The 16,608-nt window shown below is 50.0% G+C and overlaps 6 protein-coding genes and 1 non-coding gene across 7 annotated transcripts; 3 read left to right on the forward strand and 4 right to left on the reverse strand.

Annotated features, from left to right (window-relative positions):
• Positions 1 to 267: 267 nt before the first annotated feature.
• Positions 268 to 341, reverse strand: V8C40DRAFT_t153. Its single transcript has one exon. It is a non-coding gene; the product is annotated as a tRNA-Asn (tRNA).
• A 1,287-nt stretch (positions 342 to 1,628) lies between these two features.
• On the forward strand, positions 1,629 to 3,684 carry V8C40DRAFT_251287 (3-deoxy-7-phosphoheptulonate synthase ARO4). The gene is made up of 3 exons (XM_083217158.1): positions 1,629 to 1,981; positions 2,191 to 2,970; positions 3,033 to 3,684. The coding sequence occupies exons 1-3, from the start codon at positions 1,939 to 1,941 to the stop codon at positions 3,338 to 3,340; spliced, it is 1,131 nt and encodes a 376-aa protein (XP_083070958.1). The 5' UTR covers positions 1,629 to 1,938; the 3' UTR covers positions 3,341 to 3,684.
• V8C40DRAFT_60774 (putative MFS transporter) lies at positions 3,681 to 4,508 on the reverse strand. Its single transcript, XM_083223192.1, has 2 exons — positions 4,245 to 4,508; positions 3,681 to 4,178 (listed from the first exon to the last, which is right to left on the reverse strand). Exons 1-2 carry the CDS (start codon positions 4,306 to 4,308, stop codon positions 3,787 to 3,789), a joined length of 456 nt encoding a protein of 151 aa, XP_083070959.1. The 5' UTR covers positions 4,309 to 4,508; the 3' UTR covers positions 3,681 to 3,786.
• A 150-nt stretch (positions 4,509 to 4,658) lies between these two features.
• On the forward strand, positions 4,659 to 5,861 carry V8C40DRAFT_276258 (mL50 family ribosomal protein; the record flags this gene model as incomplete). Its single annotated transcript, XM_083220819.1, has 2 exons — positions 4,659 to 5,459; positions 5,535 to 5,861. The coding sequence occupies 2 exons, from the start codon at positions 4,659 to 4,661 to the stop codon at positions 5,859 to 5,861; spliced, it is 1,128 nt and encodes a 375-aa protein (XP_083070960.1).
• Positions 5,862 to 7,635: 1,774 nt separating this feature from the next.
• V8C40DRAFT_60788 (uncharacterized protein) lies at positions 7,636 to 8,097 on the reverse strand. Its single transcript, XM_083223193.1, has one exon. The coding sequence runs from the start codon at positions 7,964 to 7,966 to the stop codon at positions 7,727 to 7,729; it is 240 nt and encodes a 79-aa protein (XP_083070961.1). The 5' UTR covers positions 7,967 to 8,097; the 3' UTR covers positions 7,636 to 7,726.
• A 2,153-nt stretch (positions 8,098 to 10,250) lies between these two features.
• On the forward strand, positions 10,251 to 12,215 carry V8C40DRAFT_60809 (S-adenosyl-L-methionine-dependent methyltransferase). Its single transcript, XM_083223194.1, has 9 exons — positions 10,251 to 10,600; positions 10,694 to 10,726; positions 10,785 to 10,893; positions 10,992 to 11,135; positions 11,196 to 11,239; positions 11,311 to 11,348; positions 11,403 to 11,543; positions 11,618 to 12,037; positions 12,119 to 12,215. The coding sequence occupies exons 1-9, from the start codon at positions 10,535 to 10,537 to the stop codon at positions 12,162 to 12,164; spliced, it is 1,041 nt and encodes a 346-aa protein (XP_083070962.1). The 5' UTR covers positions 10,251 to 10,534; the 3' UTR covers positions 12,165 to 12,215.
• Positions 12,216 to 14,323: 2,108 nt separating this feature from the next.
• On the reverse strand, positions 14,324 to 15,303 carry V8C40DRAFT_268167 (NmrA/HSCARG family protein; the record flags this gene model as incomplete). Its single annotated transcript, XM_083219935.1, has 2 exons — positions 14,324 to 14,980; positions 15,049 to 15,303. 2 exons carry the CDS (start codon positions 15,301 to 15,303, stop codon positions 14,324 to 14,326), a joined length of 912 nt encoding a protein of 303 aa, XP_083070963.1.
• Between the last annotated feature and the right edge of the window lie 1,305 nt (positions 15,304 to 16,608).

Genomic DNA, 16,608 nt, shown 5'->3' on the forward strand with positions numbered 1-16,608 from the left:
CGGTGTAGCTGCATGAGCTACCATGCCCGGGACGACGCCAAAAACCCATTTCATTTCGTCCCATGTATTCTAAGTGGTTTCTTATCGTAGATACCTTAGTAGATACTCTCACCACATAGTACCTACTATGTGGTGAGATATCATTAGGTCGTATGAAGTAGCTCTACCGAATGTCTTGTGCCAACTCTCAGCACTGGAACACAAAAAAAAATTCGAGATAATTTGCAAAAAGAAAAAAAGACAGGTTTTTCACCGTATTAGCGAATGCTCCTCCGGGAAGGCTCGAACTTCCAACCTCCTGATTAACAGTCAGACGCGCTAGCCAATTGCGCCACAGAGGAGTAGATGACATGTTTGTTCCTAAAGAAGTATATAAGGATAGAGAGAGCATCACTCGCCATAGTTTTTCGCTTGTTTGATCAAATCAAAGGCAGATGATGTTTTCAATGATGGAATTCTTTCGCGATATCTCAATAGAAGTATAATTCAAGTGAGCAAAGGTGGTAATTAGCACTTTTTATTTGGTAGATTAAGGATGGTGATCTCGAACGAGAATGCGATTTTACTCCAAAAAGATGGCATGCTCAGGACCAGCTTCTGGAAAGTTAGGAGGAATCGGGGAAATGGCGATATTCAACTTCACATAAACTACCTACCCAAAGATCGGCCCAAAATGTGTTACTTCATTTTTTCAATGCATCTTCATAGGTGTTGCTGGTATGCGCCTGTGAACAGCCTGTTTTGTACAGGGTAAGAGATGTTTTGCCTATCAGGGCCTAGCAGTAGCTCTTGAGAATACTCCACGTGTAGCTATGAGGTGACAATACCACGGAGTAAGGTACGGAATGTTTCGAGCGGTATGTGCAAGAAGCAGTAAAGCTTTGGCTGACTCTATCGCAGCCATCTACGAATATTCCGTGAAATAATAAAGTCACAAAAATGGTTGCCTTGAATACAATGTGATGTACTCATCAATTCTTCAAGCAGGTTTACATCCAGGACAACAAAAGAAGCAAACTAACACCCACGATTACTATAGGTGCTTATTACTTGTACGAGGTATACCAAAACAATCTCGGCGCAAAGGATACCTCATACCACTCAGCCATGTATTGTTCCTTGACTACATAAGTCTAGTTCATGCGCTGGACGCTGCGGAGAAGCCCGTATTCCACAAGAATAAGCGCGGTTCACCACCATGACCCAGATGGTATCAACAAACCAATGGTAAAAAGATGTCGTCCTAGAGCGGAAGGTGTCAGCTTGTACTGCTTGGCCGGCAACAATTACGCATTGAGGAAACTTGTGTGAAGAGCAAGCATGGAGCTGTATTTTTAGTGTACCTTAGTAGGAATATAACCACAAAAAAACGAACATGAATCTTACATGCTCCGATGATGCTCCTGATGAAAGTCGCTGTGGCTTGGCCGATTTATTTTGACTTGTGGAGCTGCCAAACTGAAAACCTTACTCGCAGAACTGCTCACAACGCGCTGTGGCCAATTGCAAGCCTCCAATTGACCACTCTTGGGGCTAACCGACGTAACTGTGGCCTTTTTTTTCCAAAATTTTTTGGAGACTGCTTTGGCAGGTCTGCACGGCGCATCCACACCTCCGAAGCACGGCCGGTCCAAGAAATTTTGCCGGCATCTGGTGCTCTCCGAGATACAAGGGTGATCTGACTCATTGGGACCGTCGGCATTTATATTTCGAAGCCCTGTTTCTTCTTGCGGGAATACATATTCTTTAACCAAATCATCTAGAAGCTGATCTCATTGCTTTGCAATCGTGATACCCCAATCGACATCTTTGCGCCTCTGCGATTTGTTTGGCCTGACCCCGCCATCGCAAAACACCCCACCATCATACTAATTCCATTCCTCTTTTTTTCTTCCCTTCTCCTTCTCCCTCAAAACACCACACAACACCACAGACAAGATGCCTGGCGTTGACGCAGCAGTTATTGCCGATGATACCAGAAGTAAGTATAAATATCCTGGAACTTTCTTCTGCGCGAGCTTCAGCTAGCCGTGTCGCAACCGGCACTCTGAGCTGGGTGACACATGCAATTCCGATGTTCTCGCCGGTGGCCATTTGCGCCATTGCGAAATACTCGCCCGCCTGCACTGCTCTTCTCTATACACCAGGTGATTGCGCCTGAAGAAATGGTACACTAACGACAATCCATAGTCCTGGGTCAGGATCCTTTGATCCCCCCGGCTCTGCTCATCTCCGAGATCCCCATGACTCCCACTGCTCTCGAGACCGTCGTCAAGGGCCGGAGAGAAGCTGCCAAGATTGTCATGGGCCAGAATGACAGACTACTAGTCGTCGTCGGACCTTGCTCCATCCACGATCCCGAAGCTGCCCACGAGTACGCTGGCCGTCTCAAGCAGCTCTCCGACAAGCTCTCCGACGATCTCTGCATCGTGATGCGCGCCTACCTGGAGAAGCCTCGCACGACCGTCGGCTGGAAAGGCCTGATCAACGACCCCGATATCGACTCATCTTTCCAGATCAACAAGGGCCTGCGCGTTTCCCGCAAACTCTTTGTTGATCTGACCTCTAACGGCATGCCCATTGCCACTGAGATGCTCGACACAATCTCTCCCCAGTTCCTTGCAGACTGCATCTCTGTCGGTGCTATTGGTGCCCGAACAACCGAATCCCAGCTTCACCGTGAGCTTGCCTCTGGCCTTTCCTTCCCCGTCGGCTTCAAGAATGGAACGGACGGTAGCCTTGGCGTCGCCATTGATGCCATTGGCGCTGCTGCCGCCAAGCACCACTTCATGGGTGTCACAAAACAGGGCCTTGCTGCCATTACTCGCACCAAGGGCAACGAGCACGGTTTCGTCATCCTGAGAGGCGGAAGCAAGGGCCCCAACTTCGACAAGGAGAGCGTTCAGGCAGCCAAGAAGATGCTGACTGAGAAGGGCCAGAAGCTGGCCATCATGATTGACTGCTCTCACGGTAAGTCTTTGTCTCGTGCAAGCTAGCCGGCAAGTAAACCAGAGTCACTAACAAGAGAACAGGCAACTCCCAGAAGAACCACAACAACCAGCCCAAGGTTGCAGCGACCATTGCTGAACAGCTGCGGGAGGGTGAGAGATCTATCGTTGGTGTCATGATCGAGTCCAATATCAATGAGGGCAACCAGAAGGTTCCCGCCGAGGGCCCCGCCACCCTCAAGCGCGGTGTCAGCATTACTGATGCTTGCATCAACTGGGAGAACACAGTCACTGTTCTTGAGGACCTTGCCTCTGCTGTCCGCGCTCGCCGTGAGATCAACTCAGGTACTCCTAGCACAGAGGCCAAGGTGAGCACCTTGGAGGAGGATTAAATGTTGGATCTGCGAGGAGAGTCTATGTGTGTAAGATGAGAGGGAAAAGTCGAGAGAGAGTTGATTGATTTTGAAATTCTATAACCCGCAAGTTTGCGCGCGAGTCGCGACTGGCTTCCTCCTGGCCAGCTAAAAGTTTCAAGGAGCCGCATTCAAAAGTCGAAGGATTAAAACTGGCGCATTGAGGGGACATACAAAAACACACGTCGTCCTCAGCCATACGGATGTGGTGCATCTATTTGCTGATGGCATATGACGACCTTATTTTTTAGAATATGAGCATCGATTTCTAACTTCAATGCGTGTCAAAACCCTGTTTGCCTGCCATGGGTATACAACACGGCAATTTCCTTAGTGCCTGTAGATGGTCGTTTTCCAAATCATAATCATCAAACCCTCCTCAATGTTTGTATCGTAAAAATGTCGTTCGTATTCAAAATTATATGCTATCGACTGCTGCCCACAGCAGCATAATTCGCGCCCGCCAGTCCAAAGTTCCGCGCCTCCCTCCATTCGAGCACTCTCTTGAACGCAGCCCAGCCCAGCAACCCCGTCGTCCCAAAGATGAAGCCCCAGACAATGATCTTGTCCTTGTTGCTGTCGCGCTGGAAGCACATGGTGACAACATCGTCCTCCTCGGCGTCCTTGCAGAAACTGATGCCCTGACTCAGACAAAACGCCTTTGTGCACTCGGAGCACGATGACGTTGTCGACCGGTGGACGTGCTGTTGAAGAGGGGACGGCGCTTGGTAGAGAGATCGCTGGTCGGATTGGTGCTGAGGGCCGAGGGGGATGATGGTGCTGTTCTTAAAGCATGTACATTTGCAGAACCTGGGCGCTGCTGGTTCATCGGTTCTGTCAGTTTTCGCGGATTCTCACAAGTTTGCCCTTCAACGGAGCTTACAAGAGGCGGAGGCTAGCGCAATGAGCGCAGCGAGGAGAAGCACCAGCAGCTGGATTCGCGCCATGGCGGTGCTTGATGCAGCAAATCGCACTCGCGGGCTGAGGCACCGAAAGCGTTTGGGAGAGGTCGCGCCGCTGTTGTCGCGAGTAAATTGTCCTGGGATTACGGCATCTTCGAGACAGCTTTAAAGACAAGGCGAAGATGCGCTGCGAGGCTGGCCGCGAAATTGCGGGTCTTGTCTAGTATCCTGCGCTCTGGTTGGTCTGTCGGCTGTCGTTACTTGTGGCCCCATATCAGGAAAAGTTGCAATTCGCTTTGAACCTCTTTATCAAAATTCTAATCGAACGACGCTGGGGAGATTTCAACCACGGCGTTTTCCCTTTACACATTTCGCCTATGGCACGAATAACGAGGATGCGGAGACTGCAGTCTCTGCAATTGGCCATCCCGTCACAATGCGCCGCATCCAGACCTTCTTTCGCCGCTGCCCGCGCCATCTCGACGACCGGCCCCGCGCACAGCAAGAACACGGAATGGATCCGGGGAAAGCTCTGGAAGGGCGAGGCTCCCGGTCCGGCTGATCCCTATACGCAGAGGATGGAGCCCGAAGCCCAGTCGAATCTGCCCGAGGAGGCACTCGAGAGCCGGCCGCGCCAGGATAAGACGCCGGCGGCCGTGGAAGAGTCCAGACTGACTCTGCCCGCGAGGAGGACCGAGGCGACGGCGGAGAAGGAGGTGCAGGCGGCAGACCCATCGTATGTGCCCGCTACGGATGCCGAAGGGTTGGAGGAGATTGGGGCGTTGAACACATGGTGGGAGCAACCAGGACACTGGGGCGACGAGAGTGCCTTCAAGGGATTCGGCAGCGCGGACAAGGTTGTAGAAAGGGAAGTCCTGGAGGTTCACCTGCGACGAGCTGTTGTTGAGGCACTGGCGCTGCAGCAGACGGGCGTCTTCTCAGAATGGGCTACGAAGAAGTGGTCTGAGGGAGGATCCAGGGTCGAGTTGGACCAGGCATTGGCTGTGCAGGTTGAGGTGCAGGATGGCAAGGCTACTTTGAAGGGAGACGCTTCATCGATTGCGGAGGCTTTGACGAGTGAATCTCAAGAGGCCGAATCATCGACGATTGTGACCGTTGAAGAGGCAAAGGAGATGATTAAGTCATGGGATTCTTCCTGGAAGAACATTGCGTTGGATGACTCACTACGATTTGCGGTATGTCATTCCCATTGAGAGGCGATTCAAAATCATGGTTATATGTGGCAAGTATACTAATTGTGTGTAACGCAGCTCCGCAAGCGCCTCTATCAACTCACCGGAATCCTCATCCCAGACGCCAAACTCGCCGCCGCCAACACCGCCAAGCACATCCTGACCCTTGCGACCAGAGACCCCAAGCCGCTAAAACTTGCCCAGATGCTCGAGAAGCGCAACGCCTTCAATGACCTGGCCAACGTCAAGCTACACGAGAAGAAGATTGGCCCCATCGACAAGGAGGTTGCCGTGGGACGCTGGAAGGTGATTGAGGAGGAGCTGAAGAAGCGTGACTTGCCGGTGACGGGCTACGGAAACGCGGCGAGGAACAAGGAGAGGGATTGGTTGACTGGCAAGATATAAAACTCATGACTTTTTTACGCATAGATGTGGCCGGAGGGGAGGGGAAAAAAGAATGTACGAATATGGCATGTACAACAGCAATGACGAAAAAAGAAAAGAAAGATTCCACGCATCACTATCCTTGCCGGATTCTCTCAACTCATACGAGTGTTAATTCCCGTGCAAGTGTCCAGCTTGGCAAGCCAAGGCCCTCAAGATTCAACCCCAGTCGAAAAGACGCCTCATCACAGCAAGATACATGTAGAAGGCCTCGCGATACGTCATGCGAGTTCGGGAGATTTAATTTGTCTCAGCACAAGATGACGACCTTGAATTTCCGGCCGTCAAAATCAAATCACATGAAAGTGGGCTGTCACTTTGCTGAGGTGAGTTGTGTGTGTATGCATGTGTGCGTGTGATGAGATCTAAAACAGATCTGAAGGTTTCTGGGCGCCAGGCAGCGCTGAGAAAGCGGCCTTTAGACTTTTACCAAGCCAACGTCGCAATGGAATCTTGATTACGACTGGTTTAATGATACGAGTCTCGCATTTGCGATTCCTCTTTGGTTCTCGTAGGGCAGCATTGTGGCTGATATACGGAGTATGAGTATATTGGTAGATAATGAGAATATTTCCAAAATAGGACAACTGGCGGGGAAAAAAAAAGGATCTGTGATTGCTGGAATTATTGTTTGCAGCACCAAGGCTTCTTGGCACTCTGGATCTTTGAAATCTTGGCATCTATAGACGTTTCTCTGGTAATAGGCGCTGACATGACAAAATTACTCGTTTCGGAGTACTTTGCAATACCATGTACCTGAAGAGCACTCCATACCACCTACAGGCAATAGATGCTGCACATACACATAGGCCAGGGGAGTGGATGGAGGCAGTACCGCATGAGGGATGGTGTGCCAGGGCTCCGAATTGAGTGAATGTTGCGCCTGATCCTACCTTATCGTAGGCTTGTCCTGGTCGGTTGGAACCCCTGCTCGACGTACAGTAGGGAACGCCGAGGCCATTTAACAGCCAGACATGCGAGACGCATGAAAAAGATGCTGAGCCGGCACAGAAGGCATTCGTTAGCTAGGTCGTCCTTTGGCTAGGTGGTATCGAGAGACGGATGCGACGGCGCTATGCCATTCCACATGCGCATGCACATGCAGATGGATGATGCTCTCCGAGTGCATACATGTAGTAGTAGTATGATACCCATTCGAGTAGCTGTATCAACATGGAGTCATACGGAGCGCGGTGTGGGAGTATCGCTTGAGAGCAGCAGGTACCTGCTTCTTCGAGTATTCAGTTTGCAGAACGACGACACACACACAGCATAGCTGTGACAAGTCTCGGCAATTTAAGGCCACGTGGAAACAGTCGCGCCATCGACGGACCAGACAACTGGCAGTGGACACTATTGGCGGCCAGACAATCCATTTTCGCACAAGGTTTTGTTGCGGGCGCGGGCAGGCATTGATGCCATTTCCTCGACGGGATCGATGGATGACAGCAGGGTCAGACTGCCGAGTGAGACGCGGGTAGGGCCGTCTTCTCACATCCCCTGTATCTTTTTATATCGTACCCGTAGGTGAGTAAGACGTCGGCCAACTTGAAGAGTACAGGTGGTGATGTTACTCAGCACCAAGCATTCTGTGATACACATCGGCGTCTGTGTTGCGTGTCGTCGTGTAATGACCTGTACGAGCATGTTAGTAAAGAGTGTCACCTATGCCAAGGCGCTGACGCTTCGCATGAACGACGACGGGTATGGTCTGTAGATGCGAATAAGTTCTCATCGTACTTCTCATCATGCAGCCAGTGCAAGTAAGTAATGCTCGTGGTATTTGCCGCGTAATCTCTCCAATGAAAGAAAGGATCCAGGCAATGTTAAGACGTTCCATTGATGCGGGCAAATGCCCACAATTTGCCCATCGCCCGGCCGGCCCCAGCGGACGATAGAGGCAAGGCTAATGAGCCGTGGCGATCAGGGCATGGGCAATGCTGTATCCAAAGGTTCTCTCCAGGTTTTTGATATCCATCACTGAATACGGCTTGCCCAGGAACCTGACTAGGCAGTGCCTGACGATTATGCGCAATGCCTGCTGAATGCGCAGCAGACTGCTGCATTCGTACCTCGTAATCCGTACGAATACATCGTAATGCTCCCGAGCTGAGCTGCGCTGGTATTTTGTACACCGCTCTCGGCCTGTATTCCCGGCCTATCCAGCGTGTCTCTCCGGGCTCACCAAACGAGTGCGAGGCAGCCGAATTGCGGCGAGACTAGGGGGCAGTTGTGCATCTGGAACTCGGCCCTTCCGACGTTTGGTCGACCAACGTTGTCTTCAGCCGAAGCAAAAAGCCCCCCAGCCGCGTGTTGCACGACAAAGCACTAACGGCCAAGGAAGCTAGAGAGTGGCTCTTGTGGAATCTGCCATGATCTGCCAACATCGTATAGACTCGGTTCTCGTAATCCATACGGAGCCCATTCCGCGAACTGCCCCAGATTGGCCCATGTCGGGAATGGCTTCCACGCTTGTCTTTGAACCGGCATCGTCTCAGCGATGATGCAGCGGCTGCTTCCCCGGCGGCGGCTGAGGAGCCAATTGCCGAGACGCCTCTGTTTGAAGTCTGCACCAAGTTTGTAGTAGCGAGGTTGCCATTGATTAGGTTGATTAGGTTGATTTGAGTTGAGTTGGCCGCCGCGTGAGCTCTCGTGGCTAAAATTGTCCGCAAAGTTGAGCAGCACTTGTAAGCCCCGCTGGACGCTAGTAGCCTTTTAGCCCCGGGGCGGGGCGGGAGAGCGAAAATAGCGGCTCGGGCCCCTGTCAGCCAGTTGGAGAGCGCTATAACAAGGCGCTGTTGGTTGTTGGTTGCTCTTCCGGGTGCCGTCCCCGTTTACCCAGCCAGTCACATTGGCCTCATACTGCCTGCTAGCCCTACCGTGAGTGAGCATGCATCCATGGATCAATGGAAGTCTGCAGCAATTTACTAGGTGCGGGATAGGGCCAAACGGTCGATGGATGTTTGATGTTCACTGTAGTGGTTGCTGTTTAGTGTGTGCCTGTGCCTGTGTGGGTTAGGGTGGTGCTCGGCACTTCTTAATGGCTCACCTCAACCACCTTGGAGTTCCCATGGCATTGATATCCCTCGGCCCCCGTGCGTATTATTAGCTGCGTCAATCATCGACAGCCGAAGCCTGGACCACCGTGATCCTGTCTTGAGGCTGTCATGACTGGCATCTCCTTTCATGGAACCCCCGAGCGGCTGTCTATCCCCAGCAAGGTGGTGAAGCTTCTGTTCCAGCTGCGGATACAATGCAACTGCCTGTAGGATGTTTGTGCGCATGCTTACCATCAAAAAGAGCAACCCGTACATGCGTCTAGGCTGTATGTGCCTGTATGCAGGCTGGGGTGTTGTCGCCGCCAGTGATGGACACGATGCTGCGGCAATACCACCTCGATGAATGCACGGAGAACTCGTACTGGTCAGGTACAGCCCTCGCATATTATGGATGCAGGACCGATGTCTTAGTATCTGTATTAGCAGAGCATTAGTAGGTGCATGTCCTCGTGGATGGTTGTTGGCACGATGAATATGCCCGTACTAAGCTCCGAGTTGCTGCGTGCCCAATATTAGACACGCAACTCGTATCTCATCCTCACCTTTGTTTGTGCCGTTGGGACATGCAACGCCTCCCTACTCCGTACTCTCCCTTCAAATCGTTCGACAGAGCCTATCGTGCACCTCTCTTTGCTTGATAGACTTGTTGGCTCGTCCGTCTCCTGGGTGCAAAAAGCGGGTTTAACACATGACTCGGCCATCCTGACATCCGCTTCGGGACCCTTGAAGTGGGCTTGACCAGGGTAATATTCTGCAGCGGCCACAAGAGGAATTGGCTGCCCTCGCCCCCCGTCCATGATTTCTCTCGCCTGGCACATACCTGTAGTGTTCAGCAACAGCAAGCCCCATCCTTGCCCGGCCAAGCCCCCGTCTCCAGCTGTTCTTTCGTCTATGCTGCGCACCAGCATCCCGTGGATGGGTTGAGAGGAGAGAGGCCGGGCCATTCAACACTTGTAGCCTCTTCTAGCAAGGCCGGCCCGCTCCGTTTCAGGGTCAGATTTCGAATCTTCTTTTTCCTCAGACAGATAGCCGGTGTTTTTCATCTCTGACTTGTTGAGACGACGTTTCGACTCCTGCATCAAACTCTACTGTCCCGGGGACATATCGGACCGCCACTTTTCTTCCGCATCCCGCCCGGGGACGAAGTACAAGGTACTCCAAGGGAAACACAAAACTCTCAGAGAAAAATAACATAAGCCAAATTCCAATCCAAAGCCAAAGCCAAAAAGCCAAAGCCAAAAAAGACGCCACGCTCTCACAAACTCCATCGCCTCGCATGCCCCATTGCCTAAACTATTGCCCACCAGCTGCTTGTCGCCTTTCCCTGTGCAGCCTAACTTAACAACTACTGCTGCAACCGGCGACCAGCCCTCCCACACGTTGACCAAGTTGGCCGAGACGCTTCGCCGCTGCAGCTCACCGGACCTGGACTTTTCATGAAAGGGGGAAAAAGCAGAGCAAAGTCGGGCTTCATCTCTGCAAAGTCGACGTTTAAACCTCTCTGACGCCAGCCACTGGCGCGCAGAGTCACTTCGCCGGAGGGTTGCCTCTTGGCCTCGAGATTGGTGCTTTGGCATGGACGATAGACGGCCTTCATTAGTTGTTATGACAGAGCCGTCCGGAATGATCCCCCCCGATGAGGTGTGTACGACGAGATTGGACTGTCTATTGTCAACGCTACGTCGGCGATAATAGGCTGGTCAAGTCAACTACTAACACGCGCGCTTGGCATAGTCTGCGGTGTCACCGCCGGATGACTTCGACGAGGTGAGTGGCTTGTCAACTATCATTTGCACATGCCGGGATTCCCTTCTAACTTGACCAGGGTAACGACATTGGAAGCTTCCAATCTTCATTAACTTCCGTCACCTCATCTATTCTTCATGGCGTTGTGGGAGAAGGCCAGCGCATCTACGCTGCATATGGGAAAGAGGGTAATAATAATATTCTTCTTCATTCTTCTACTGGCGTCTCTTCGATTACCATTCTCTGGCTGCGAGAGTATTGTACTAATGCGACCCTGTTTGCACAGAGTATGGACTCCCCATGGACGACCAGGAACTTGACCGCATGGATCTGTGTCACCAGAAATATTTCTCCCTCCTGAAACAACGACGTTTTCTATCACCGATTAACGAAAACCCACAGAGGATTCTGGATCTGGGATGTGGTACAGGTAATTCGACTACAAGCCTATTTACCGCATGGCCGCTTGCTGATATAGTTTTTTTTAAAGGGATATGGTGTGTCGAGGTCGCGGATGAGTATCCAGGGGCACAGGTACGACTCGCTCCTGAGATGAATAGTTGACGATGGATGTGGAATGCTGAAACTGACATCCCTTTCTCTAGGTTGTTGGTGTTGATATAGCCCCTACACAGCCGCAATGGTATGTTTGAAAGAGAGCTACGCTTAGCATAACAACGCTGATGAGTTTGTGAAGGGTACCGCCAAATTGCCAGTTCGAACTTGACGATATCGAGCAGACGTGGACGTGGAAGGCTGACAGTGCCGACTTCATCTTTTCTCGAGATCTCATCCTATCTGTGCGAAACTTTCCGAAACTAATCGACCAAGCATACAGGTACGGCAAATTCACCCAGAACCATATAATTATCGCAAAACTCTCCCCTTTACAAGGGCTAACAATAGTCATAGACATCTAAAACCTGGCGGGTGGATCGAATTCCAGTGTCACACTGGATTACTACAATGCGACGATGGCACTCTGCCCGAAGATAGCACATTTCGGTCTTGGGCAAATCTAACCAAGACGGCATGCGAAAGATTCGGCACTCCAGTGGATGATCCGACCCGGTTTAAACAGTGGTTTGAGGAGCGAGGATTCGAATGTGTGACTGAGGAGGTGTATAAGATGCCTTGCACTCCTTGGGCTAAGGATAAGCGCCTGAAACTCATTGGAGCCTGGGAGCAACACAACTTGATGAATCACCTGGAGGGTTTGACGATGCGGCTATTCCAAAAGAGCCTGGGCTGGTCAGAAGAGGAGATTCTGGTGATTTCTGCCATGCTACGAAAGGAGCTGCGTGATCTGGGCGTCCACGCCTACTGGCCCTAGTAAGTCCACGCATGCTGATCAAGTTTTTTTAATGCGCGCATTTATTTAGGCTCAAAGAGAGATTTGCTAACGACCAGCAGCTACGTTGTATACGCACGTAAGCCCATGATGGCAACAGGCCAATAACCGGCTGAGACATTTTGCCTGCCCGTTTAGCGATTTTCACCGACGACTCTTTCGATGGGCATGGCGGCAAGGGTGTTGATGCACCAGAATATATCGGCCAATCAGTCTCTTGGATATGTCCCTTTGGCCGAAAGAAAGCGGAATAATGAAAGAAAATAACGAATGATGAGGCTTGAGAGGCCGACTAGTATTACAACACATGCGACCACTACTAGTTTGCATATCCAAGGCACGACGCTTGAACGACCTCCACTCGATTCGCCGAATTGCGAAGCCGCACTGACGCTGGAGAACTCATCAGTCGTCCTCACCGCTCCACCGCTACTCTGACTACCCCATAAATTCCGCCGAGGTCTTAGACAACCAAGAGTATCTGGACACTTCCGGAGAACGCGGACGACGAAAAGCCGACCGCTACATGGGGCCCTGTTCATATCCCTCACCAAAAAGTGCTCATGAGATTTGGAATAACACACTGCTTGTTTCTACTAATCAAATCTACAATGACTGTTTTCTCACCGGGGTTCTAGTTTGGGCGTCTGTATTAAGGTAGTATTCTTATTGAGGGGAGTGGCAAGGTGGTGGCTTAGGATACATGTATACGACGGGAAGGATTATTATCTTGGCGTTCTCTTTTTTTGTGCTTTTTGAGCGTGTTGCATTGGCATGATTAGCTGCAGAATCAGCAGGGGCATTGGGGTTAAGGAGCATTATTACGACGTTTGATCGCACAACCACTTTGAATGTTTCGGTGTCGTTTTTATGGTATAGAGGGTTGACCATTTTTGGACAGGAGTATGATGAGAGCATTCTGAGCAACTACGAATCATGCATCGGTAGCAGAAGACATATACATTTGGCTACACCATACATATGTACTCTTCCCTAATGACTGTTGCTGCGGCCCATATAGACGTACTTCTGACGAATGCCGTAAGACATAGCTTCTTGCATTAATTATCCATGAATAGCAGACTTGGGCTTGGGTCAGGTATGACTGACGGAATACATGACACTCAGATCTCAAATGGTTTTACGGTGCTTTACCGACCACATACATGTAAGATCGGTGTTAGTCGTACAACTGTAATTCTCTGCCAAGTAAATGTACTGCCGTTGCTTGGTATGATCTAGCAATCAATGCATCTTTATTCTGGGTCAACGTACTGCTTCTAGATTCATGGCCTTGGAATATATGTTAATCATAATAGTCCAGAAACTAAACCATCCAAGGACCCCTGTGTTGACATCCAATTTCGACATCCAGCTCCCTGTGCCAACAGCCAGATGAATCATCCATCCCATGAACCCCCTGGAGAATCCTCGTCCTAGTTTCATGACATGCGATGCTTATGTATTCTTGATGCAAGGAGAGCGTCCCATCGTCAAGGTTTTTTTTTTTTTTGTTAGAAGCATGACGTGGGATGTGATTGGGGGCAACGCCCGCAGAATGACTCTGATGGATTTGAGGATGCCGTAAGAGGCTGTGTTCTTGGGGGCGGCGGAGGAATGTCATGACCGGGAGGCGGGCGAGGCTTGCTGGATGTGTGGATAACTGAAAGGGGGAAGGAAGGCATTGGAAGACACTGACAAGTGTTTTGATGTAGGAGGTAAATGGAGTGATGGGGGTTAATTTGAGACTTTTCGCTAGATATTGGTGTGTATACGTGTAGGTGAGTTAAACTACCTTGGTGTTGAAGGATTGATATGTGCTTTCATGAGCTTGTGTTGGCCTGCTGTAATGAATCAGACGATAGGCGAGCATGACGTCTACTTGTTGGTTTCCTTGGCGACTATCATGCTGTTTGGAGATCTTAAACATCAATTATATCCGGACGTCACACAAACGTAGTGGTAGTTCCACGTTTCGCGATCTCGGTTATGAAGCCTGTTTACCAGGGCAGTATCCCTGCTTATTGAAAAGTCAATCTGAGATTCAGATTCAGATGTAATCTAATTTTTGAGATCTGGAAGCTAGCAGAGTGGTGATTTATCAGAAGACCCAAGGAAATTCGTCATTGGAAGGATTCGAAATTAGGCCATTATGCGGATGATATCTCACAAGTGACAAGTCGACTCGCTTCAACAAATAAATGCACCCTAGTCTGGCACATATATCTGTTCTTGTGATGTAATTGGTCCAGTCGTTACCCCGAAACTCATTTCATATATGGGCTGGTTTCCAGCCACGTCCTCACATCTTTCAGTTCTGGGTACTGTCTCCTCAGCGCCTCGATATCCGCAGCATATCCCTCCTTTTCGAAGAATGAAAACATGGTACCCATCTCCTTGGAGGAAGCTAGGAGTAAGCTCGCCAAGATATTCCAAGTGACGGGCACTCCGGCGCCAGTCTTTTGGCGGAAGATTTCAGCCAATTGGTGAAAATTGACTTCATCGCCGGCTAGTGAAATCCCTTTCCCTTTGTATTCCTCCGGATGAAGAAAGGCCTCGGCCGCAACTTTGCCGATGTCCTCTGTGGCAATGAGCTGGAGAGGCTTCTGCGAGAGTCTCGCCTTTATGGCGGTGGCAAACAACTTGCCCACGAAACCACCGTCGAGATTTTCCATAAATGCCACGGGCCTGAGAATCGTCCAGGACATTGCATCCTTTGACTTGGTGGAGTTGATGAGATGGTGTTCGATGTTGTGCTTGCTGAGGAAGTGAGGGATGTTGGTTGGGTTATTGATGGACTTGTCTCCATGGCGATCGACAGAGGAGTACACAAAATGCTTTACACCAGCTTTGAGAGCCGAGTCAATGAGAGATATTCCTTGGACTTGCTCAACCTCGGCACCGCGTGCACCCATTTTGGGGACCTTTTTTACGTGTAAGTGACATTGGCCATGGCGTCTCATAGATACAAAGTTTTGTTTTGCTTAATTACCTGTACGCTAAAGACGCCCCATGGAGATGAATTGCTCAGATCTCTTGCATGCCCAAAAATGGCATCTGTGTCATTGAGATCGCCCTGAAGAAGCGTAACCTTTGGAGAGAGACTCGCGAGCTTCTGGGCCGAGCGGGAGGTTTTGTCACGGGTGACGGCGAGGAGCCTGAAGTCTGCGTTCCTGGAAAGGAGGGCTCTGATGGCGGCACCGCCTTGTTTGCCAGTGGCGCCGGTGATGAGAAGAGAGCGAGACATTTCGGTATTGAGTGAAGACGAGGTGTGTTCAATGTTGGTAACCTCGACAGAAACGCCGCGAAACTGTACGACAAGACTGGGCAATGCGTGGATGTCTGGACAGATATATGCATACTGGCTAGACGGAGTTCCTTCTTAATACTACATTCATATTCAACCATGGACTGATTCTACTCCGTAGATGACTTACTCATTCTCATCTAATCGAATTTGACTGGTCCTTGAAGAGACTGATTGCTGCTTTGGGCAATATTGTAGGTGGGTAACTCCGCAGATGGCGGGGCAGCAGGCCAGTTCGGCATCCGCAAAGAATGCCGAGGCCGATTAACAAGCGCGCGGCTGTTGAATTGACGAGCGACGTTGTGTATGTGTAGTTTATGGATCGAATGGATCGATTACCGTGATCCGTTGTGTCTTAATACACGTATAATTGTCTTCTACTTCACTGGTAAGGTAGGTTGCAACTCCTTCTGCCAAATACCATAGTTTTTGATAGACCTAGTGTGTTCATGTAAGTGAGGAACCAGGTATGACTTAAATTCTCATATATCTTCTTCTTCTTCTTATTCCTTTCTATAATGAAACCTGACATCGATTCCAAGAGAATAAATATTGGAGATTTTTAATGTAGATATTCCCCTCACGGTTCCGCTGCTTACACCTGCTGCTCCGATAGGCACTTCCGCCTGGTATAACATTGCGAGAATGCTAGTGGCAGCTTGACTATTTGTCTCCTAATATAAAATGTAAACCATGACTGATATAACTCTTTGCATTAACCCGCGTATCATTGCGTATTTCGATAATATTAAGTGGTACTAGAAGTCACGAATACATGTAGTGCGACATACTCCTTGTTCCCCTTTTTTAACGCCATCCGCAATTTTTATTTGAAAGGGACCTTCTGAGGCCAACGACTTAAGAAGCAAAGTTAATCTATAGCAGCTCACTTCTGTTGCCCTTTACAAATCTATTATTCGTTAAAATAGCTATTGGACGCCTACTTTGTATCAAACGTTGACGGGTTTCCCCGTGTTTTATGTAGCCACATTTATCCGCTAGTATATCTGAATTTTTTTGGAAGAAAAAAGGAAGACACAGAACTCAAGTAGGAGTATCGCCCCCCTGCAGGGATGTTCCCCAGCCTACCTCAGTTGATTCCTGCTTGCATGGAGTCAATGGCCATGCCGTCATTCGTTGGAGGATATGCACTCTAAATTAGCCAGCTCCCGGAGGGGATGAGCTCCGAGACGGGTCTGTCAGCCCTAGGAGACGGGTCATGGGATATGCACAACACTGGACCGC

This window comes from Trichoderma camerunense, assembly GCF_050948025.1.
Source record: "Trichoderma camerunense strain CBS 138272 chromosome Unknown V8C40scaffold_14, whole genome shotgun sequence".
Lineage (NCBI taxonomy): Eukaryota > Fungi > Ascomycota > Sordariomycetes > Hypocreales > Hypocreaceae > Trichoderma > Trichoderma camerunense.

Excerpts from the sequence above, each read along its gene's own strand:
- V8C40DRAFT_60809 (XM_083223194.1), top strand. The coding sequence starts at position 10,535 with ATGGACGATAGACGGCCTTCATTAGTTGTTATGACAGAGCCGTCCGGA. Across the intron at positions 11,240-11,310 it reads ATGAGTATCCAGGGGCACAG|GTTGTTGGTGTTGATATAGC; the intron begins GTACGACTCGCT and ends CCCTTTCTCTAG. Across the intron at positions 11,544-11,617 it reads CTAATCGACCAAGCATACAG|ACATCTAAAACCTGGCGGGT; the intron begins GTACGGCAAATT and ends CAATAGTCATAG.
- V8C40DRAFT_60788 (XM_083223193.1), bottom strand. The coding sequence starts at position 7,966 with ATGCAGCAGTCTGCTGCGCATTCAGCAGGCATTGCGCATAATCGTCAG.
- V8C40DRAFT_60774 (XM_083223192.1), bottom strand. The coding sequence starts at position 4,308 with ATGGCGCGAATCCAGCTGCTGGTGCTTCTCCTCGCTGCGCTCATTGCG. Across the intron at positions 4,179-4,244 it reads TGCGCTAGCCTCCGCCTCTT|CGCCCAGGTTCTGCAAATGT; the intron begins GTAAGCTCCGTT and ends ATGAACCAGCAG.
- V8C40DRAFT_251287 (XM_083217158.1), top strand. The coding sequence starts at position 1,939 with ATGCCTGGCGTTGACGCAGCAGTTATTGCCGATGATACCAGAA. Across the intron at positions 1,982-2,190 it reads TATTGCCGATGATACCAGAA|TCCTGGGTCAGGATCCTTTG; the intron begins GTAAGTATAAAT and ends GACAATCCATAG. Across the intron at positions 2,971-3,032 it reads CATGATTGACTGCTCTCACG|GCAACTCCCAGAAGAACCAC; the intron begins GTAAGTCTTTGT and ends ACAAGAGAACAG.